Consider the following 24,201-nt stretch of genomic DNA (forward strand, 5'->3'; position numbering starts at 1 on the left):
AAAATAGGTGTGATGATGCTGAGTTTGCAGGACTGGTTGAAGGATGAACGTAATCAGTACAGGGCCTGGTACAAAGTAGTCATGTGATCATGGCAACTGCTGTTGGAAAAGGGCCTGCACACCTCCCTGTCCCTTTCTTAGTGGAGACTAATACTAGCTTGTTTAGATCGTTCCAAAATATGTTGAACCTGGGGTGAGATATTGGTAGGGGAGTGAGTAAAGAGGTGAGATAGCTTAAGATTGCAGCTGAGAGAGACCACTGGCTGTGAGGGCTCTGGAGGATGTGGGGCATTGAGCAGGGCACTGGGAGCCAGCCATAGCCAAGCTTCCTGGCTAGGTCAAAGGGTAATGTGTCCATCCCACAATGGAGACGGGCTCCAAGCCAGCCTTGGGAAATGTTGAAGTCGTTCATTCAACATACGTGGATTGATCCCTGCCATACACTAGGCTCTGCTTTCAGAAAGAAAGACAGAAACAGTCCCTACCTTCAAAAAGCACAAACTTCGGGAGCTAGCATATCCTCTGTCCTTGACTAAATAAATAAACAAATAAACAGACAAATTTTTTTTTAAACCATCACAGATTCTGGGAAGAAAGCCATTTGGAACAAATAACCCTAAATCCCTTTCATCTCAGGAACATGCTGCCTGTTGGATAGTCTTAAGAGGATTGATTTTAAGTGTCAGAACTGAATTTGAATTCTGGCTCTGCTACCCAATAGCAGGAAGACTTTGGACAAGACCGCCGACTACTCCAAAACAGTTTCTTTTATGTATAAAATGTGGAAGGAATAGTTCTATCTACCCTTGCAGGGTTGCTCTGAGAATGAGTTAAGATGGTGTGTACAATCATCAAGTACAGAGTAAAGGATGATGAAATATTAGGAGAGTTGGAACTAAGGCAAGAATTGCTAATCCATAAAACAGCATCTTGTGTAGGGGTTCTGCTTTTAAAGAAAGAGGTGTTCTAGAATACTAGGTTCTCAAAGGTTACTCTCCAACACCAGCTGAAAGCAAGCTTGGCTCCGGCTGGTAATTGGGTGACCTTGTCCCTTCCGGAAAGGCCTGAAGTGGCTGCTAACCACAGGTAAAAACTTCCTAATTAATGCCAGCTATTCTGAGGAAGTGTATTCAGTAGCCCAGTACTTTCTGTGGGCAAATGCCACATTTAAGGGCTCTTTCTCTATTTATGGTTAACAATAATTCAATTGAACTAGAATGACTGCTACAAATATCAGGCTTAATTAAATATTTTCAGGGATAAATGGAAAGTGAGAACATGTAATTATGCCCTTTACCATTATTCCAGCACCTCCTCCTTCACCCTTTTTAATGTTAAAAAATAATGGCTTCTTCATGCCTGAAGTTAAGCATCTTTAAAAATATAAGCTGAAATGAAGATGCAGAGACACAAAATAAACTGTGAGTGACAACACAATGACAACAACAAAATACTTTGGGGACAGGTATACAGACAAATAAGATTTCCTTCAGAATATAGAAAGAATAGTTAGAGACCAGATATGGTTAAGAGACAAGTTTCAGAAATGGCAAAGGGATCCATTTGTGTGGGCATTATGGCCGGGGCAGGTCCATGCGGCTACAAGGGAAGCTCAGCAGGGGTAAGACATACAACAACAACAACAACAACAAAAATGAACAAATACAAATTCTACTTTTGAGAGGCTACTTATCTTGGTAAATTGCTAGGTTTGTGCAAAAGTCATCATGGTTTTTGCCATTACTTTTTTTTAGAGACCGAGTCTCACTCTGTCAGCCAGGCTGGAGTGCAGTGGCATGATCTCGGCTCAGTGCAACCTCTGCCTTTCAGGTTCAAGTGATTCTCCTGCCTCAGCCTCCCAAGTAGCTGGGATTATGAGCATGCACCACCACATCTGGCTAATTTTTGTATTTTTGTAGAGACAGGGTTTCACTGTGTTGCCAAGGCTGGTCTTGAGCTGCTAGCCTCAAGTGACCCACTCGCCTCGGCCTCCTAAAATGCTGGAATTACAGGCATGAGCCACCACGCCTGGCCTAAACATTAGATTTTTTTAGAAGAAAATTTGGTTGAAGGCTTAAAACAGAATAAAGCCACACCTACCACATAAGAACTGGGAACTTCAAGCCTGGCCATCCTGGCACTAAGCTTTTGCTGCTGCATTCAGGGGTGGCTCACCACCCTGTTGAGTGACAGGTGTTGACAATCACAGTACCCAAACTCAGCACAGAACTCTCAGAAAAAAATATAGAGGCTTCCTGCTGAAATCCTGCCTCATGAGAGATTTTGAAGCTTAAAAATGTAGTGTATATAACAAGCCATGAAGGTATTGGAATGTGTCACTGGTTTTCCTTTCCATGATTACAATGAAAATATGACATCGATCTCCAGCAACCATAAACTATATAGCTGAAATTCTACTAAAATGGCAGATGGTAGGGTGACCACACTAAAAAAGAGGAAAAAAAAAGCCCATAGGTAAGTTGAGCTTGTTGATAGCACAGTGAGATTAATGAAATATCTGAAGTCTAAGAAGATACGGTTTTGTTCTGAAATTTGGATAGGTTTTGTAAGTATGATTATGAACTGTGTGACCTTCTTAATGAGGAACCAAAAGGATAATGATGTTCTTGGTGATTAAAAGAGGAGCAAAGAAATCTAATTAGATGATGTATGTGTTATACTTGTTGGTGAAACATAAAGCTATTTTTAGAGGTGCTGGCTGATGAAGGCACATCACTTCCCTTCAAAGGGAACTTTTCCTCCATTGAGTTTAATTACAGCGGCAAACGTGGCACTGTGTTGTTTCACAAGTAAGATCAACCAACGGGCTCTGCAGCACAACCAAGACCAGTCGATAAAGAGGCAATCATCTTTCTTCTGTTCTCCTTAACACACCCTGTTTTGTGCTTACTACAAAAACAAAAGTTTGGCCGGGCGCGGTGGCTCACGCCTGTAATCCCAGCACTTTGGGAGGCCGAGGCGGGCGGATCACGAGGTCAGGAGGTCGAGACCATCCTGGCTAACACGGTGAAACCCCGTCTCTACTAAAAATACAAAAAATTAGCCGGGCGAGGTGGCAGGCGCCTGTAGTCCCAGCTACTCGGGAGGCTGAGGCAGGAGAATGGTGTGAACCCCGGGGGGCGGAGCCTGCAGTGAGCCGAGATTGCGCCACTGCACTCCAGCCTGGGTGAAAGAGCGAGACTCTGTCTCAAAAAAAAAAAAAAAAAAAAAAAGTTTATCAGCTCATCACAAACCTGAAAGAGACAAGACTTGAGTCTATGTTGAACCATAAGCTCTGTGTCTGTGCTGACATCAGCACACCCTGAACGCTCAATGTTAAATTCTAAATGCTCAGGCTAATAGCCAGATGTCAATGATTCAGAGCGAGGAGGGCGGGGTACGAGCGAACGACAAGGAACCTCATCAAGAATGAAATGGGAAATGTCTGCAGTTTTTTTCTAATATGTTGACATTTTGCAGGTTGGGGGAAAATACAAATGATTACGCTGCTGTCATCAGCCAAAAGCAATGGTGTTTCTCTCTGACTCATTCCCTTCCCACCTGGATTTAAATTGTGGATTTGAAAAATAAAAATCATACACGTTATCAGCAGGAAATGGACAAATATGTGCAGCTTTTGATGTCTCTGCAAGAAGATATCATGTGATGAAAGTCTTCCTAAACAGAGAATTGGAATATGTGGTGTAGCCTCCTTCAAAAAGGAGATCTGAGATGAGGGTCCCTAAATTTTAAATTAGATTTGGAACATACAGGAGGCCAGAACGCAAGGGAAAGTCAGAAAAATAGTGATTTGGCTTCCCTGACGGGAGGGGACTACAAGTCCTCTTGGGTATTTGGCTTTTCTTCGGTCAGTGAAAGGTATGAAACTGTATAGAGGCTATAACTGATGCCCTCATTGACTGGAAGATATATTTATTAATTCAACAAACAGTTACTGGGCAACACTCACTGGAAGATATAGTGTTACATCCTCTAAGTGCAGAAAAAGACACAAACAAAATATAAGCATAGGGGTAATCTACCATGAGAGCCCAAAAGATGAGGGCTTGATTCTTCAGTGGAGCTCACAAGTGCTTTACATATGGAGCGTCATTGAGCAGAGTCCAGAAAGTATGCACTCATCAGGCAGAGAGGAGGGCACAAGCCTGCCTCTGTGACCCTCCAGCACACTGGGAGACACAGTATATGGGTTTGAAAGAAACAGGGGACTAAGGTCAGACAGACCTAGGTACAAAACCTGCTGCTGTCCCTTGCCCCTTCTGTCCATGGTGGAATCCCTCCTACCTGGGGAAATTCAGTAACATCATTTGTTCTTTGAACTCTAGGTTCTTCTTCTGTCCAATGAAAAATAACAATATCTATCTCAAAGCGTTCTTAGGTGTCTAAAGCCATGTGTGGCTGACACTTGATAGCTGGCAGCTTCTTTATTCCTCAAGCATGGCACTTCCTGTATTTTATTGTAACTGTCTATTTACTTGTTTGTGCAAGATCAGAAATTCTGTTTCTCCTGGTACTTTAGTCCTTAGTCTAATTCCTGGCATACAATAGGCACTAAATAAATATTTGTTGACTGGATGAATGGATGGATGGATGGATGGATGGATGGATGGATGGATGGATGGAGAGTGGCAACAGCATGATGTGTAACGGGATCTGGGACACAGGGGGCCCAGCCTGGTGGATGCAGGGAAGGTTGCAGGTGGAGTGCTGGGGACACTTGAAGCTGTAAGGCTACACTGCTCTCACAGTGAGAACAGCCTTAATGCCAAGCTGTTCTGGGAGGCAGAAGTTTTCAGCAATCCAAATGACAAGGTTCATTCTGAGTTTTGGAAATGTCACTTGGCCCTGCTGTGGCAAACCGACAGGAATTGAATTGCCAAAGAAAGATGAGAGAACCAGTGAGAGGATATCACAATTGTCCATGTGCGACGCATGCCACAATGTGAGTGACAATGGAGATGGAGAAGTCAGAGCAAAGGCCATTTGGTGGGACTTGTTGGCTAACAGATGTGAGGAGTGAGGGAGAGGAGGAAGTCAAAAATGACCACAGAGATTCTAGAGAGTGTGCAGGGGAAGAGCAAGGCATGCCCCGAGTGTTCCCAGGGGAGAAAGGCTGCCTTTGAGATCCCTGTGGAATATTCAGAGAGAGAGAGTGGCTTGTAGCTCAGAATTCAGGAGAGAACTAAAGACACAAATTCAGGAATTATCAGACTGTTGTTCAGAGGCCATCAATCTTCAGTGTGCATAGGATTCCCTGGGAGGGCTTCTTACAAAGTGCATTCTCAGGACCTTCCCTAGAGATTTTGATGAAATGATTCTGGGGCAAGGCTCACATATCTGCATTTTTAAAGCATCCAGAATAAGGCTAATGCAGGCCAACAAATACTTCACCGTTGGGTGCCTGAAGGTACAGAAGAGCCCTTCCCCTCTCACCACAGGCTGACTCCCGGGAAGACTGATAGGGCAGGTGCTGGAGGAGCTAGAAGCAGACTGAGGAAGGTAAGGAGACAGTCACCACCCAGTTATATCACAGAGGCCAGAAGTGGGGCATTGTGGGGTGAGAGGGGGTCTGGCACTGAGAGGAGGTCGGGTGTTAGAGGGAGACAGATCATGGTAGCTGAGGTGTAAGTAGGTTTGAGAAAGTGGAGATACAATGTGAGTTCTCCCTCCCAGAGGCCTGTGGTTGGAGGGAAGAAAAGGCATGGGTGCGGCATGGAGCTCGCACTGAAGAGAAGCTCAGTCTTTGTGCCCCCTCTCCATGTCCCTGCTAGAGCCACCTGGGGATAGGTGTAGTTGTAAAGATGCCCTAATACAGACATGGAATGAGAAGATGGAGGGGGGAAGAGGAGGGAGGTGGGGGATAAGGCAGTGGCACTGAAGTCTGTGCCCATGGGTGGGATGGTTTCCCATGAGAAGGAGGTCAGCAAAGGGCAGAGGGTGAGAGCCGCTGCCTGGTGCAGGCTCTGGCAGAAGGAAGTCCAGCTCAGAGAGCCAGTCTGATATGTATATTTATTCTAGAAGAATGGCCATTAGCAAAAGAAAATAGACATTCCGCCCTCATGGCTCCCAGGAGCCGCCAAGGCAGGCTGGAGTCACAGCTGCTCCAAGAGGGCTCAGGCTTGGCCTGAGGAAGAAACTCTGCACACAGATATTGCCTTAACTGGAGTGTTTGCCTTTTTCACTTGCGATGACAGGATTCCTATGAGTTGTCCCTGCGCCCTACCCTTAATTCTTAATGTAACTGATTTGTGTTGCTGCATTTTCACAGATAAAATGTGAGAAATTTGTTTTTCTCTCTGCAGTCTCCCCCCTCCGTCTTGGCTTTGTTTGCGTTCTCTGTCCCCTCCCCCTGCCAGTTCCAGTCATCCAGGCGTTTACATGCCTCATTAAGCACGTCGCACTCTCTGCAGTGCCGGATGTAATCAAGTCCAGAATCTTCCTTCTCTGCACACTAAGGACAGGATGGGGGGATGGGACTTCTTGCTCAAGGCCCAGAGGGGACAAAGGGGGTTGGCGAACTGAGAGAAAGTGAGTCACCTCCACAAGGGACAGAGCTGTGGTCAGCAAGCTGAAACCCAGCCACCCCTGCTGTACTTAGGCCTGGCAAGACTTCAAGGTGCCAAGGGGCTCTCTGTGGACCTTCCAATGGCTGCACCCACTCAGTAAAGCTAACGAATGCTTAAAGCGAGCTGATTTGCAATGGTTGGAGCAAGCTGCTGTGCAAAGGTTGTCCATGGTTATGGTTGATAGCTTTTGGAGACCTGTTCCTTGCCCTTTGTTCCCATTGTTTCCCAAGTTCAGCCCAGACACTTAGAAAGCTGAAAGTAACCTGGGAGTTCATCTTGCTCTGCTTTTCTGTTTTACGCATGACTTAGGAACAGACAGCATCACAGTTTGTCTGTATCAGAGTCAGGACCGGAACCCCGTGTTCCTTGCTGCAAGCGTTGACCGCCTTTACACATTGGGCCACTTTTCCAGCACCTGCAGTTGCCCGGGGCCAAGGAAAGTGGGTGGTCTAAAATGTGACTGTGAGTTGGCGCTCTGCCTAGCTGACCACTCTGTCCTTGTGGCTCTGTGTGGGGAAGGCAACTGGTGTGATGAAGAAGCAGCATTTCATATCGGTGCCAACAGCTGATTCATCTTGGATGATCACCTACCAGGTTGTCACTCACACGTTTCTAGTCATTTCAGGTTTCAAACCACTCACCAACCCATTGTATCCAGTTTTTGTCCTCTACATTCTTTCAAAATTGCTTATATCCCATTTTCCTTTGCTCTTTGCTTGTAGGTATGAAATATATAAAAGATGTAGTGTGAGAGAGGCACGCTGTGAAAGGATCACAGGGGCAGAGTCAAAGAGGGCTCTCAGAAAACAGACTGGCCATCTGTGAGAGTAAATACAAATGCGTGCCTGCAGATGGGGACTGTGTGTTGGGGAAGTATGAGTATACGGGTTGCAAATCTGAAAATTGTCTTTTACAAGAATGCGTTCAGAAGTAGATAGAAGAAAGGAGAATTTGATGTAGGAGATGGGTCCAAGAAGACTAATTGCTGATATGAGGTTCCATTTGGAAAGTCACCGTGTCCATGATGGGTTGCCAGGTCTTATGAGCTGGATTGCAATAGGAGCACAGCGCTCCAGCATGGGAATGGGAGTACATAGTCTCAAATCCCAGCACAAGCACTGATAAGCCAGGGTGTTTTGAGTTATCTGCCTAACCTCTCAATTTCCTCAAGTGTAAAATCAGGATAAATATAGTACTTACTTCATAGAGTCACTAAGGGTGATAAAAAAGGAAAAGCACTTAGTCTAGTGCCCTGTACACAGTAAATGGTTGGTAATAATTAGGCATAATTATGGGGGCATTCAGGACTAGGAAGAGCATCCCTGGCCAGGAGAAAGAGCAGGTCAACCAGACACTATCTGTCTGATCTTGTGCTGAAACTATTGCCACACAGTCATAGGATCAGAGAATTGTGCCTTGTAGGGACCACAGAAACAAAACATCTTATCCAAAATTCCTTCACTGGTTAAAAATATAAAAAGACCCACTGAGATTGACCTGCCCAAAGCCATTCAGCCAGCGAGCAGCATAGGGTGAGACACATACCCCTTCCTCTATGCCATGGCATTTCAATTCCTGACAGCTAAATTGTGGCTGTGACCAATACGTTCTTTCCATCCCCACATACATTCACACATTCATTCATTCCACAAAGTTTTCCTGATGAGCTACTGTGTGTAGATCCTTGTATTAGGTCCTAGGGATTAAGCCAGGTATAGCCCCTATGTTCATGGAGCTTACAGGATAAAGAAGAAGAAATACTTTAAACAAACAAATTTTGAAATATTAAACAAAAACAAAATTACAACTAGAAGATAAAGTCTATAGAAACAAGGAATCTATCTGTTGAGTCACTGCTGTCTCCTGATCACATAGAACAGTGCCTGGATTGTAATAGGTCCTAAACGCACGTTTGCTAAATGAATGCTAGACAATGCCCTGTGTGAGTGCAGCAGTCAAAGGTGCGGAATGAGTGGATGCAGAATGGGGGACTGGCCTGCTCAGAGAGGTCAGGAAAGTATTCCTTCAGGAAGGGATGCTGAATGCAAGTGTGTGCCAACAGGGTGAAGTGAGATAGGGTGGGCTATAGGAACCATGAATGCTGGTGAGGAAGGGCACAGGGGACTTTGGAGGAAAGAAAAGAAGTCCAGTTGAGCAGTGACTCTGGCAGGCATGTGGAGGGAAGAGGGGATAGTATGGGCCATGTCACAATAAGTGTTGGCAGGTACCAGTAGAAACACAACAGTATTCAGTGAGTCATGCCACTTTGGTGAACACTGTCTTATTGACAATTCACAGTGACACTCTCATGTCTGTAGGTCAGAAAATATCATCCTACTCAGCTGAGTAAACTCAGGCCTGTGGTTTTTGTTTGTGGTCAAATCCACACATCTAAACATAGCATTTATGGGCTCCTTAATCTATACAACCTTATTTAATCCTGTCACCAGTCTTTTGAAGCAGGCGTTAATGTCCCAATAGCATATATGAGGGAAGGAAGGCTCAGCAAGTTTAAGTGAATTGGGATGTGAAGGCTGAATTGGGATGTAAATGTCTGCCTATACTATGGGCTGAATCGCATCCCTCTACTACCGAATGTCTGTGTTGATGCTCTAACTCCCAGTATGTCTGTATTTGGAGGTGGCACCTATAGGGAAGTAATTAAGGTTAAATGAGGTCATAAAGATGGGACCCTGATCCAATACAGTTACTGTCCTTATCAGAAGAGACACCAGAAAGCTCCCTCTCTCTCTTTTTCTATGAGAATTCAGAGGAGAAACCATGTGAGGACACAGCAGCTGTCTACAAGCCACGAGGTGAGCCCTCACAGGAGCCACCTTGGCAGAAACCTGCATCTTGGACTTCTAGCCTCCAGGACTTTGAGATAATAAACGTCTGTTGTTTAAGCCATCCCATCTGTGGTATTTTGTTATGGCAACACAAGCTAACTAAGACAGTTTTGGTATACACTAGTTGTTGTTATCTGCCATGACACACCTCTTTCTTAGTTAATGTCAGAGAGAGACAAGAGGGGCCATTGGGTTGTCAGTCCTGTGCCCTTCTCTGCATCACACTCCCTGCAACAGCAATCCCACCAACCATGGGGATAATGGCAAGTTGTGGCAGGGAAGTGACTCAATCCCACACTGTCTTCTCAGTGTTGTTAAGACCAAGGCATGGGTGTTCCTGGTCACTGGGGTACGGGCAGGACTATATGTCTGTGAGTGTCTTGGATCAAGAGCTGTGAGCAGTGATAGTTGAAGAGCTGATTTCAGGTCTAGAAAATTCTAATGTCATCTCTTTGCAAGTGAATGAGATTGACATCTTAGAACAATAGGGTTGAGGGTCTTCCAGTTCTCAAAGCAGAGCTGAGCACTAGCTACTGCTTCTTCTAAATGCCTCAGTGACTGTGTGAGAGCGTGTGTGAGTGCATGCATGTGTGTGCATGTTTCTCTTTGCTGATGCTCTGGGCAAATGCTCCAATACCTAATACAGGCCTCCATTTCCAGGTCTCATCCAGTATCTATTCATTAGCTAAGTGGCCTGCAGTGTTACCCAAGCTCTTAAGTCCTCCTTTCACTTATCTGTAAAATGGGGTTAATAACCTGCCTTGCACAGCCCTGACATGATGCCTAGAAACCAGTACACGTTTGTAAATAACAGATATTCTCATCATGAATAATGATCCCAAGTGCTTTTATTTTAAAATAAAGTTTTTGGAATTAAACCACTAGCCCTGTTTGCCTTGGGCTAAAAGAAGAAAACATTCATAGTAGGGTGATGTCCCCACTGAGACAGTTATCTATTAATCCAGTTGGTCTCTGGGCTGGGTTGCTCTTGGTGCTGCTGTGTGCAGAAAAGCAGAATGAGCATTCTTTTCAAAGGTGACCAAGTATAAGGTTCTTGTTTTGGGGGCAAAAACCCCTTCCCCTGAAACCCATAAAGCTATTCCACAGAGTGCATATGAAAGCCATCATATTCTACATGCTTATTATCTAAACTGTGTAAACCGAGCCCCTTGAGGTCTATCTACCTCAGAGACATAAATTACAGAGGTGAAGCAGGCAAGCCTATCTTTGAAGTAGGCTAAAACTCAAAGGCATAGGCATTCAGGCAGGCAGAGGTAGGAAGGAACATGCTGTACCCACCTGCCACTGCTGATGAGGGGCTTATTTCTAAGACACACACAGCACAATGCACACACAATGCAGAGAGAAAACAAAAGACATAGATCACACATTTCAGATGGTTGGTGGACAAAGTTTAGTTAATGTCAGTGCTGAAAGCTTGTGTCTGAGGTGCACGTGGAAACGTGGATACCTCTCTTCATCCTTCATCCTCTCATACTACTCATCGGATGTTTCCCTCTAATCAAACCTCAGCAAATAAACAAATACATATGCACATAAAGTATCACAACAAGCTGGCCCTGGCCCATGGTGTGAAGTGTTGCAGAAGGATATGGATGCGGCAGTGTGGGAAAATGGAGTTAGGGAGACATAGGGGCTTTAAAGGAGGTCAGTCCTGGCTCCCAAGCCTTCTCCACCCATATGGGAGGGAAAGACCTTCAGAGAGGGTTTGCTGCTCCAGTTGTGGATAGAGCAGCCACCTGATAAGGTCTCAGACTGCTACTCTATTCCTCCCCATGGATGAGAATACGAAATGCAAGCAACATGAGAATCATGATGGAAGCAGTTGACTTGGTTTAAAGCAACAAATATCACCCCCGGAATCAGAGACTCCAACTACAGAAGGCATCTTAAAATTATACAGTTGAATTGACCCATGGTTCTATCTTCTTTATACAAACACCATTCTACCTGATTCACCGTTTGGTTTACTGCTATTGTAAGGGCAATCTTTGCCTTTTAATGACCATGAGATATCAATTACCGTGTAACTATCTCTGCATGGCATGCTAGGGGAATGGCAGGGAGAAGTATGTCTTATCTACAGGTGGTGGGTTGAGCAGGATGGATGGACACAGGCCAAGCAGATTGCAACCTCCTCCCTCCTGGGTCCCTCAAGCTTCCCCATGTGGCTGAGCCCACTGCATCCAGGCTTCCAGCACTCACCATACAATGTGATGCTGGCATTGGTGTTCCCAAGCTTGTTTGTGGCCACACAAGTATAGTTCCCATAATCCTTTTCTGAAACATTGAAGAAAGTCAGAGTGGACATGCGGCCTTTGTTTTCAATCCTCATTCCATCCAGGCCAGTGGCTAACCTGCAAGAGGGAAGACATTGCCATCAATTCATTCTACAAAGAGGCCCTCCTCCTCACAAAACTCTTTTCTCCAACTAACCCCGTCCCTCAAACTCAAACCCTAAGAACTTCAGTGTCCAACAGGAAGAAAAGGGAAAGGATGCTCTTGCCCAACAAAATAAATGTACTGGCTTCTAATTCCTAATGACTGACATGTCTACAACCAGTCTCAGATTCAGAATCATGGTCAGTTCATTTTCTTCACTTCCCAGCCTCCTCCATTTTTTTTTCTGGTTGTAAAAGGAGACTTTGTTACAAAAGAGGGCATAATACATTTCTGTTTTGCCTTATCTTTCCCCTTTTCTTCATCCTCATCCTTCTCCCATCAGCTCTGATGGGGATAGGCCATCAGCTCTGCTTCAGAACTGTCCAGGCATCATTTAAAAGGTACCTGGTATCTTCCTTGAACCACTGGAATTCAGCCATGGGGACTGCAGAGGCTTCACAGCTCAGGATGCCCTTCTGACCGACTGAAACGCCAGTGTTCTTGGCTTTTGAGATATAGGGAGGATCTGTGGGAAACACACACACACACATGCACAAGCATGCACGCACGCACACACAGAGTGATTTCATGAAAGAGATGAAGGGCACATCCAGCCATTTGCTATGTAAATGGATTTCTTGTGACAACCCTGTTTCCCAGTGAAATAACCATTTATTTCGGGAAAAATAACTTGCTTGAAGATATTACATTGACCCCAACCTCTTTTTCAGGCCTCCAAACCCATTCTCAGTTAACAATTCTCTCCATTTGCTGAAAACTCTGGCAGTCACTGGAAGCCTCCAGGGACAAATGGCATGGAGGCCATGGTGGGCAAAGCCATCTGATGAAGTATTTTCCTGTTGGCAGCAACTTGGGTCCTTTGGAAAATGGCACTGTCATTACCAGATAGTCCACCTACTCCCTGTGCCGTCTTTTCCCCAGAACCCCCTGGCTGCAGGTCCACTCACAGTTTACAGTGATTTTTACTTTCCGCACATCGGGCGCAGCGACATCGTTCAACGCGCTGCATTCGTACTCCCCGGACTGGTCTCGCTTGATGTCAGAGATCTCCAGGTACTCATCCTCACTTACAAAGCCCTGGCCTTCTGGGAAGAAAGAAGCAGACAGGAAACAGTCAGGAAACTGTGTAACCAGGGACAGAACCATATTCACATCTAGAGATTGTAGGAGGAGGAAGAGAAAAAGCCATCAGAATGGAGAAGGACATCAAGTCAAAGACACAGGGCATCATGTTGCTTAAAAGATACAGCAACGGAAGAAAGAAATTCTTGGCTTGAGTCTTGCATCAGTGTATTTTTCAGTCAAGTCACTTAACGTTTTTAGAGCATTTGGTAAGAAAATATATCATTATTTTTCTTATATGATTATTGTGATAATTAACTCAGAGATGACATGATAAATACTTCAGTGCATTGCCAAACCGATATTTTAAAAAGAATTGTCATGATCAATAATATAATAAAACTATGGAATAACTTTAGGGTATGTTACTGTGCAGCACATCTTAATTTTTCATTATGTAGAAATGTGTTTGTATGCAGAATACAAACTACTACTTGGAGAACGAATAAGTAAGCATTCTACCCTTTAATATAAATAAATGAAAAGTAGTTGGTTTTGTTTCCGCCTGTGTTGGAGAAGATAGAGTGAGAACGAATGAACGAGGAAGGACCCCACGATGGCTTTGTAATAGGTGCTCAATAAGCATTGGCCAACACAAATGCGATAGCCCCAAATGCTGGATCTGTGGTTGCCAGAATAGCCTAGTGGATTTAACACTCAATTTGGTGGTGCTCCCTGGAGGATTCATTCTCAGGTACTTGTGAAACTTGTCATTCATAATTCAAAATATTATGGGCTGCAAAATTTATATTGCTTTTATGCCACCATTACAGGTTCTTGCAACAGTCTGGCCTCGCCACCTTACCCCTTATCTTACTCCCTGCGGTTCAGTGCAAAGACAACAGACCCTCTGTCTTCCATCACAGATGTTCTGAGTTCTGTCAAAACACTGAGATCCCATCAAAACCAAGATAAAGCCCAAGGATAAGGCACAGCTATTTGCATTTCTTATAGGCCTGCAGTCCTGAGGGCCACAGTAGTTTTCAGGGCAACAAAAATGTTAGCTTTCGCCACAACCTTGTGAAAGCATGTTCTAATCCAATGGGTTTGGGTCCACCATGGGTGTGAAGCAGGAAGGTGTCTGTGGAGGGGGTGGGCCAGTGTGTAGGGCATAGGGTGTGGAGCAGGAAAGTGTCTGTGGAGGTGGGATGGTGTGCAAGTGTATGGGGTGGGCAGCAGGAAGGTGGAAGGTGTGGAGAGTGTGTAGGGTGTAGGGTGTGCAGCAGGAATGTGTCTGTGGAGATGGGCTGGTGTCCAGGGTATAGGGTGGGCAGCAGGAAGGTGGAGGGGATGGGCCAGTGTGCAGGGTGTAGGGTAGACAGCAGGAAGGTGGAGGGAGTGGGCCGCTGTGCAGGATATAAGGTGTGCAGCAGGAAGGTGTCTGTGGAGGTGGGCCAGTGTGCAGGGTGTAGGGTGTGCAGCAGGAAGGTGGAGGAGGCAGGCTAGTGTGTAGTGTGTAAGATGTGCAGCAGTAAGGGTCTGTGGAGGTGGTCTGGGGTACAGGGGGTAAGGAGGCAGGTACTTAGGTGCCCTGACTCTGCTCCAAGTCTAAGCCTTGGGGGCTTCCACCACCCTCCTACCCATTTCACCAGACCCTGTGCTTTCTGGCTCTTGCTGTCTTCCCTGCCTCCATGTCCTACCCCAGGTCATGCCCACCTGGGGAGTACCATCAGTCTCTGGATACTGGCTACCAATCATCTATTTATAGAAATGTCACTGCAAATCAGCACCATTCTGTTAGTCCAATCTGTGCAATTCCACGGAGGAAATAATGCATTGGCTAGTGGGAGCAATCCATTTGCCCGGCTACCCTCCGCAAACCTGGTCCTGGTGACAGGGTCCCAAAATGTACCCACAGATGTGAGGTTCAGAGTCATTGGGAAGTCTGGGTGAACCCACATAAGGAGTGGCTGAAGGGTGCAGGGTGGAAGATCCCCAGAGTGAAGAAATGGGGTCTGAAACAGCGACCCACACACTCCCAGCCTAGGATCTGAGTGTCTCTCCTGAATGATGCTGCTCGCCCCAGATGGTCCCAGGCACCAGACGGGAACTTAGACAATTTCAAGGAAGAAACTCCAGAGCATGGGTCACCTGGGTCTGGGTTAAGCCGGCATTTGCTGGATGGTGCTGCTGGATCAAAAGCCTCTACCACAGCAGACATAATGATCTAGTTTGTATACTAACTCTTCAAGGTGCATTATGGTTATGCAAACACTTTCTTGCCCTACTCCCTTTATTTCTCTATAGGCTAACAGAATATCATAGTGAAAGGGATTCTGAGGTTACTTTTTAAATGAAATTTAACAAAGAAGAATTAGTTGATCAATCTAAGCATTTTTAAGGATTAAACAACAATGGAATCAAACACATCAAAATGACGTTCCAGACTCACCTCACCATTTTTTTTTTTCTGAAAGAAATAAATGTGGTAGGATGAGAAGCCTGGATTTCTACTACTATGACTCCATTATTTTTTCAAAATGTACCACAGAGGATTTTGCCATGGGTAATTAAATTGCATTGCATTTAACCAAACACATGAGATACCTGCTGAGGGCCTGGCTGGAGTCTCAGGCAGGGTCAATATTCCCCTTTCCTCAGAAAGAAGAAAGACCCGGATCACGCTGCTTGGTGGACCTCAGCCAGATGCCTTAAATGCTCCAGATAAAGTGAGATCCACGAAGGCCAGTGGACTTAGAAGTGTTGACCTACACATAGGGAGGGGATGGCTTCACAGAATGGGGAGGCCCGTGTTCATTTGCATGGGTAAGACAGATCCTGCACCCTTCCAGCAGAATTACCAGATGACATGGCAATCCCTCTGGAATGTGGGATTTCTTTCCACTGTCTATGATGCTGTTTTTATGGGACCAGTTATGCAACAGCAGAAATGGAAGGAAGGAAGAAAAAGTGCATTTCATGTAAAATGGGGATCGTTATAATACTACCTCATTAAGTGAGAAAATGAATTTTGTCAAGTTTGTACAATAAAGTAAGTGCTTCTCAGATTTTAATTTGCATATAAATTCTTTAGAGTTTTTTTTTTTTAATATAGATTCTGATTCAGTAGGTCTGGAGTGGGGTCTGGGATTCCACGTTTCTGACACATGCCCAGGGGCTGCCTCCACGGCTGGGCCAGGGCCCACACCCTGAGCAGTAAAGCTGTGATGCACCGTGCCGCGCTGTTCATGGGCTCTCTCCCACCCACACACGTGAAGTCTTCTAGGGTCAGCGTGTTAGGAAAATATACTAAGAGCACCTCAGGCTGAGACCCTTGTGGAGCCTGCCCCTCCAAGGACTCACTGTTCTTGGAATTTAGGGCTGAGTAGGCTGCTAAATTGAGGCTGAGAATCAGGACGCATGGATTCTTCATGATCTTCTCACAAAACATGCATCCTCACCAAAACATGTTTCTTTGTTGAAAAAGGGAAAATGTTGTTGAAACTTCTCTCCATCTCAGACTCAGTGAAGGTGACTTACATGTTATTTTCTTAACTACTTTGAATGCTGGGTGAAATTTTTAAAGCAGAATGAATCTAGGTTGCTACATGCCTGGAGACCTAGGAAGCTGTAGGGCTGCCCTCTCCAGTTCTGGTTGCAATGTAAAATTCTGATTCCATGCTGCAGATAAGGGGGCAGAAGGCAATCAATGTTTTAATCCTCTTTACTAGCTGCCAGGAAACCAAATTGCTGACTATGAGTCAAAGGAGGGAAAATGGGCAGGGGAGAAACAGACGAGGGAGGAACAGGATAGGATAGGAAGGAGAGGGAGGAGGAGGAAGGAAAGACAGACGGAGGTGGGGCAAGCAAGATGGCCTGTGAGCCATTGGAAAGATTCTGAAAACATGTTCACCAAGGACTTTTTTAAAAAGGCTGTAAGACTGCAATATTTTCCTTGTCAAACGGGAACCGAAAGTCTGCTCAACCGTTTTGCTTTATAGCGAAATGTCCTGTAGTAAGACAATAACCCAGAGGCATTATGAACCTGCTCTAAGCACTCCAGCACCCCAATATAACATGGTTGGAAGCAACAGAAAGCAGATTCTGAATCACTGGCAGAAATACATAAAAACTGAGGCTGTTGCCATGGAAAGAGTGCTTCAAAGAAGATGCGTTCAATTCACCGCATTAGCAAAATTAAGATCTGCAAAAATACAAATGAGGCCATTCATCCGGGGATGTGGGGGTCGTTGCCTCAGATGCAGGATGCATGCTCGGGGATAGGATGAGCAAAAGCCGCAGGGTTCTGTGGATCTGAGGGGGCTTCTTCAGTACGGACACACATTCCAATAGCACAGTCACAGAATACAAAGAGCACGAAACATCCACAAGCAGGGTCTGTTCTGCTAGAAGTGGAGGAACAGACAGAAAACCAATTTGGGGGAGAAGGACCACTGGCTGGCCTGCTGGCTCTGACCTCACTGCACTTATTCTGCTCACATCTAGGATGAGTGAGGTGTTGCGTCAGATGCTGTGGTGAGGGAATGGGGGCAGAGACGATATGGAAAACAAGGACCTTCACCTTGCATAGTCTGCAATCTCATGGGGCCAGGACTCAAAGCAGTTTATATTTTTCTGTATCTTAGGCTCAATTTTTTAGTTCTTCATCATTTCTAGATCGCTCAGGTAAGGTGTAGTCAGTCAAAAAGACTTATTAGAGCTGAAAGAAACCTAAGTATTTGGGGATGAAAAATATCAAACAGGAAATCCAGAGCAAAATATGGAGGCTTCCTGACCTACTTCTCTTTTCTTTCTCCCTTTATGTCCTTTTGTGCCAGCAATATCTCAGCCATCATTCTTGCATCTAGTTTTCCTGTTCATTGCCTCAGCCAATTCCTTAGAGTTATAAAGTTAAAAGAACCATGAGGGGTCAAAGATTTTAGCCTTCCACTTTTTTGGATTATACAAGGTCCTGACAGAATATCTTGTCTTCTCTCTGAATACCTCTGGGGACAATCTTAGGAGGTGAAGATAAGGTTTGGCAGTGTCCCCACCCAAATCTCACCTTGAATTGTAATTATCCCCACATGTCAAGGGTGGGGCCAGGTGGAAATCATTGAATCATGGGCGCAGTTCCCGCATACTGTACTCTTGGCAGTGAAGAAGTCTTATGAGATCTGGTGGGTTTATAAATGGGAGTTCCCCTGCACAAGCTTCTTACCTGCTGCCATGTAAGATGTCCCTTGCTCTTCAACTATGACTGTGAGGCTTCCCCAGCCATGTGGAACTGTGAGTCAATTAAACCTCTTTGCTTTATAAATTACCCAGTCTCAGGTATGTCTTTTTTTAGCAGCATAAGAACAAACTAAAACAGGTGACCTATCCCTTTGTTGGTCTATTCACAGTATGTAAAAACAAAAAAAACAAAACAAACAAACAAAAAAACCAACTTGGTATTGAGGCAATCTCCATCTGGTTTCTCCATTTGGAATGATTAAAAGTCACCTCTAAGCATCCCCACCCTGACTGTCCTTCTAGGTTTGCTGTTTACGGCATGGCTTTACCTGCAGAAGCTGTGCTGAGATAAAATGTCAGCACCTGCTGCAGCATGTACCAGACCTGCCAGGAGGTAACACACAGAGGAACATTTCTGGGGGCTTGTGCCACCAAGGAAAAGAACAACAGGAGATGAGAGCAGTGAGGAGGACCTAGGGTTTCAGGAGGCAGCCACACAGGGAGGACAAGGTGTGGGGAAGGGGAAGTGGGAGGAGCAAGAAAGCAAGAGGGAAATGAGCTGCCAGAAGGAAGCCAGTGGGAATGGGCAGAGGGTGTCCACCCAGGGGTCTTTTTGGCTCACATGGTTGGGTTTCTGGGAAAACAAGAAAAGGAGTTTCCCTACTGCCCAGCAAGAGAGACTGTTACAGATGATCCTGATCAATACTGAATTTGCAAAGTTGGAATCAAATGTCCAGGTGATGGACGATCAAATGCATGCCTCTGGCCTATAAGGCCACAACTAGGCTGCCTGAACCATCTTAGAAACAAGCCTTTTACCCACTCTCAAAAGCTAGGTCACAATTCAAGCTGTCAAGGAACACAGATTTTACTTCTGTAAGGGAAGAACCATGTTTGTAAATATCTACTGGACATCCCGTCATGGACATCTGGAGCAAGATAGACCATGGGAAAGAGCTAAGGCTGTCTGAAACTGCCTCCTCCCCACTGCTTCTTGTCCTTGACATGTGCAGGGAAAGGTACAGACCGTCAAAAGTTCCTAAGGAGACATGTGCCTGAATCCTATCACTCATCTTTCTTTCCCTCCAGGATTTTGGCTAATAGAACATAATCACAAAACTGAGCTATGAGCAGATCAAAACATCAGCTGGACTACAATCCCCACTTGGGATCCAAGGCTGACATGAGGTTCTTGCCTTTCTCTCTGAGAATTAGAGACAGTGGGGCTTGCACAGTAGAATGCTTGACTTTAGTACTCAGTCACAGGCTCAAAGCGGCCCCGAGAAGACGAGCTGTGTCGCAATGCAGAGTCTGGGGTAGGGAGGACGCCAGACCCAGGTAGCAGGCCAGGGAGGGGATGGAGACACAGCAGTGATGCCCTCACTTCTAGATGGCAGCCTTATGTCTTCTTAACTAGGCCCAATAAATGCCCGAGCAACCACTTTACCACGATGTTGGCCACCCGCCTCCCGTGGGGGAGGCAAAGAGTGGACAGGGTGGAGGAAAGCTGCCCTCTAGAAACCTGTGAGGGTTATGAATAGAACTTCTCCTTTTATCCTAGAGATCTGCTGGCATCCTTCTCCATCACATACCTCCTGATGTGAGAGCCCCCTTCTTTTGAAGGATACACATCGGAAACATGCTTGAATTTGGAATTACAGTAAGGTTTTAGCATTTGGGACCCAGTATGGCTCATATAACCTGAGTCTTGCACTGTTTACCCTTCTTCCTAGTCCATTGTCCAAGTTGCAAGCACCCTGAGTAGACGTCACATCTTCTACTTCCTTAACTCCTTACAGCAGCTAACGTAGGCCAAGCACACAGTATGTGTTCACATTATGCCTGATGGCTAGGTTTGAAAACTGAATCCCTACAGAACTCCCCCTCTCCCTCTCCTATTTAATCCACTCTCTTTCTGTCAGGCTCTGCTCCACATTTCTGCCCCCCACTCCCCGCCCCCGCCTCGCCCCAACCTCCAATCCTTGACTCTCCTTAGAACCCTACTGGCAACAAGCAACTCTGAGCCCGCCCTCCTTAATTAAACCAAGGAGTGTGTACAGCAGTACATTGCATCCTTGCCTGCTCCCAACTTCCAGATTTGTTACCTTTGCCGCACCGGAGTTAATGAAAAGTGTGATAAACCCACTGTTTCATTTTCCTTTAATTAATACAAGCAATTGAATTCTGCTAAAGTCATTTTGTTTTGGAGGCCAAGCCCCTGGTCAATGTCTCACTTGCTGGCAGTGACAGAAGCTTTGTTTTGGGCTCAGAAACCTTTCTCAGTCTGTGGCCACCAGGACCTCCTCTGTGGGAGGAGTGGCTTGCCCCCATCCAGGGCGGCCATGCTGGCTGCCTTCCCTAAGGCTGACAGTAAGTTGGCTAATCACAAGATCAATGTGTTACCGTGAAAGTTAACTGTGCTTCCAGTGGGGGAAGGAGTACATTAATAAAGATCTCCATAGCTGGGGGCTCAGAGGAATTCCCTGACAGGGATGAGTTTTCTAGGTCCTCCCTTCCATGCATGTGTGAGGACGATGGAAGTGTTTAATGCCCCTCACTGTCAGACCGGGAGTAGCCGAGGATGACACAAAGACAGAAGGACTCAAGTGACTCCTCCAGTACAACTGCCCCCAAAGAGAAACTCACATACACTGGGGCTCTTGAACTGTTTACTGGGAGAAGTTAAAGAGGAGATGACCTAAAGGGTTTTGTCTTGTAGGTGGAGGCAGAAGAAGGGATGGCAAGGAAACTCTCTGAAATCAGGTTTAAGAGGACACACCTAAAATAGATGTTCTCATCCCTGGTGAGTCATGAGACTTACCCAAGGAGCACTTTAAAAATAGACTCTTGTGTTCATGCTTAAGGATTGGTGAACATGGTCTGGGGTGGGGGTCCCAGCACCAGCATCCTCTACAACTTCCCAGGGGACTCTAATGTACAGTCAGGGGTGAGAATTCAGGGTTGGTAAGTTGAGAACTCCTGTTGCTTTCATTTTCCAAGTTCCAGTTCCACATGTATGCTCCAAGGCTTCCTCTGCCGAGAAGTCATTCAGAGCAAAGGAGTATATGAGGATGTGCACCCCTTACAGTGTGCTCAGATGTCCTGTCAACTGTCAGCTTCTATGCAAAATACACCATCCTGATGTCAACAGCAGCAGCTTTATTGTAGGCGGGTCAGGAAAAAAAATGTTGTGCTGGGGTAGGGTGGTGATAGCCAGGTCAGTCTCCAGCGGCCAGGGATCCCCAGATAGTCAAACGAAGAGCATGAAGACAAGAGGCTTCTTTCCCAAGCACAGTGAAGAGTGCGTTTAGCTTGGCTCTGCTTGTGTCTTTTTTTTTGAGATGGGTTCATTATGTGTGGGAAGAATCAAGACACAAGATTTTTAGGATCTGGATGATACTGTTGACCCATTGGGAGTGGTTCTGAGTGAGTGTCACAGAAACAGCCGGGGTACCTGTGAGGATGTGGCACATTCCCTTTAAATGAAAGTGCAGTGTGTGCCAGAAAAGGAAGAGAGGAGCTAGACAGAGAGAGGCAGAGGAGGGAGGGAGGGAGGGAGGAAGAGAGAGAGAGAACGAGGATGCAAAACACCAGAATTCCGTACAGGCAGACAAATGACTGAGGATAGAAGCTTAAATCCATCTGAGGAGCAGAGTAGCCTATTTGGGCCAAAAAAAGTCGCTGGCATTTTTATTCTAAAAAGTTTTGAAAATAAACTGAAACTAACAGTTCAGACCCAAACAATGCAGGGGTAGAAGGAGAAAAATCATTATTTTTACATAGCAGAGCTTCAACAGCTAAGTTATTGACAAAATGTTTAAGTACACTTGAAAAGTTTTTATTTATTTTACATGTTTTCCTCTTATGATTACGATTGTTTGGATTCTAAACCAACAGGGTTACTTTAGTATTAACAAGTAAAAGGGAAATGAGTTCTGAGAAGTAAAAGTACCACTTTAAAAAAAACCTTCATAATTAAACAACAGCATATTTTTCAGAAACCTGATCGATGCATGGAGGGAGACACTGCCTCTTTCATTCACAACATCTTCAGAAATTTGCCTTAACCTTGTCTGCAGCAGCCTACTCAAGCACAGCCAGTCACCCAGGCCCAGTTTCTTCAAGAAGGCTGTATTTTTGTAGTATAGGAATGTCTCGTGCCCTGGCGTGGTCGCTGGACTGCCAATACTGTGTTACCTAAGGGCGCTTTGGCAAAGTGGCTTCTTGAGCCCAAAGCAGACCTACAGGGCTGGCATCTGCCAGCAGATGGGCAATATACAAAACCTTCAATTAGTTACAACATCAAAGTAAGTCCTTTGCCCTTTCATCAAAGTAAGTCCTTTGCTCTTTGCTTGCCTTTGCGGGAATTAAAACTTTCCTTCTAGTGCCAACTGCATCTGACTTGTTTTCCCTGAGGATTAATTTATTTGTATAGCACTGTCAGGAATGCCTTTGTGTTTTCATAAGTTGGGTGGACCCATAGTTAGGTTTTCCTGGGATAGTGCCAGTTGACACCTGTCTTCCCAATGTACTTTTTTTTTTTTCTTTTGAGACAGAGTCTCACAGTCTCTTGCCCAGGCAGGAGTGCAGTGGCGCGATCTTGGCTCACTGCAACCTCCACATCCTGGGTTCAAGCAATTCTCCTGCCTCAGCCTCCTGAGTAGCTGGGACTACAGGTGCACGTGCCATGCCCAATTATTATTTTTTTTTTTTTGTATTTTTTAGTAGAGACAGGGTTTCACCATGTTGCCCAGGCTGTTCTCAAACTCCTGAGCTCAGTCAATCCACCTGCCTTGGCCTCCCAAAGCACTAGGATTACAGGCATGAGCCACCACGCCCGGTCGACAGCGTACTTTTTAACTGTCACCTTTCATTCTTTAAAGTACACTGGTCTGGATCATAAACCAGGTGGCCGACATACTCCTAGCCTACTGAAAGGTCTGCTCTCAGGCCCTAGGGCCTTAGCTACTGGTGGCATCTTACTCTGTGCCTGGGGCAGGCCCAACACTCAACCTTCTTAAGAGAGGCAGTGGCTCAGGACCATATAGGGTGTGGCCGCTCCATTGTAGGACTCTGCTGGACTGACGGTCAAGAAAGATTCTGTGTGCTCTCTTTCTCCCAGAGCTCCAGGCTCATCAGCTATACTCTTCTCTGGAAGACAGACAATTGCAGCTGGATGGAGCCTAAGCCAACCAGAAAGGGAATCAGCACTCCAGCCCCCAGGAGAAGGAAAGCCAGCAAAGGCTCAACGGTTCCTGGCTCAAAGTCCTGGCAGACCAAGTACCAGACCTGCCCCTTTCTGAAGTGGTTGGGATGGCCCAGAGCACTGAAAGAAATAGTCCTAGGGTCTTTTCAGGGTATTGGGGAAATGCCCTTTTGAAGAACAGCACAGCCCAGTTTCTGCAGATGAAGCCTTGATGCAGCCTGACTCTTCTTACTTCCTCGCTTTCTTTCCTTTTATTTGATGCTGTCTCTTATCCTTTCCCTATATTAGTTCCTGGCATCACAGCTGTTTAACAATGATGCCAACCATCAGCATTCATCAATATTTTCAAAATACGTGTATTAGCTTGTAGGCAAAGTACCCGCTAACCCAGGCAGCACAATTGGCATGCAAGCCACAACCAGAGACATCCCGCACACTTCGCAGAGCATAAAGGTCTGAGTTCTGAAGTGTCACGGGGAGATAGCGTTGCTCATGCACTGGGCCTTAGTGTGCACTGAGAGGAAAGGATTAGTAGCTGTGTACTCAAGGGGCGAAGTCTCCACTGGGGGCAGGGGTCCCTTTGAAAACTTACCTGTCAAGGGCTCTCCTCATCTGCACCTTGCGCTATTCTAGGCAAGTCTGTCTCCCTCTTACCATCTACCTCGGACTATGACAAGCTGACTTCTCACCAAAGGCATCTGTCTTGCTAGCCTCCCTTCGTAGCCTAGTCACCCAAGAAGTCACTTTATATGACCTTCTGTGACTCGTGCTGACACTAGAACTCAAGGGGGAAACCATTGAATTTGAGATCAGAAGACGAGGATCTAATCCCAGTTTT

General features: G+C 45.7%; 1 protein-coding gene across 6 annotated transcripts in view; it reads right to left on the reverse strand.

Annotated features, from left to right (window-relative positions):
• The window catches only part of OPCML (opioid binding protein/cell adhesion molecule like), a 1,137,420-nt gene that overhangs the window by 12,325 nt on the left and 1,100,894 nt on the right, over positions 1-24,201 (reverse strand). For 5 of the 6 annotated variants that reach the window (XM_032167929.2, XM_032167927.2, XM_032167925.2 and 2 more), the window contains 3 exons: positions 12,808-12,945; positions 12,245-12,365; positions 11,663-11,814 (listed from right to left, as the gene is read on the reverse strand). In XM_032167929.2, coding sequence (XP_032023820.1) covers positions 11,663-11,814; positions 12,245-12,365; positions 12,808-12,945 — 411 coding nt within the window. Of the gene's footprint in view, positions 1-10,735; positions 10,763-11,662; positions 11,815-12,244; positions 12,366-12,807; positions 12,946-24,201 lie in introns of all 6 variants that reach the window. The other variant, XM_032167922.2, reaches the window with a different exon arrangement.

The sequence above is a fragment of the Hylobates moloch genome, unplaced genomic scaffold, assembly GCF_009828535.3.
Source record: "Hylobates moloch isolate HMO894 unplaced genomic scaffold, HMol_V3 SCAFFOLD_11, whole genome shotgun sequence".
NCBI lineage: Eukaryota > Metazoa > Chordata > Mammalia > Primates > Hylobatidae > Hylobates > Hylobates moloch.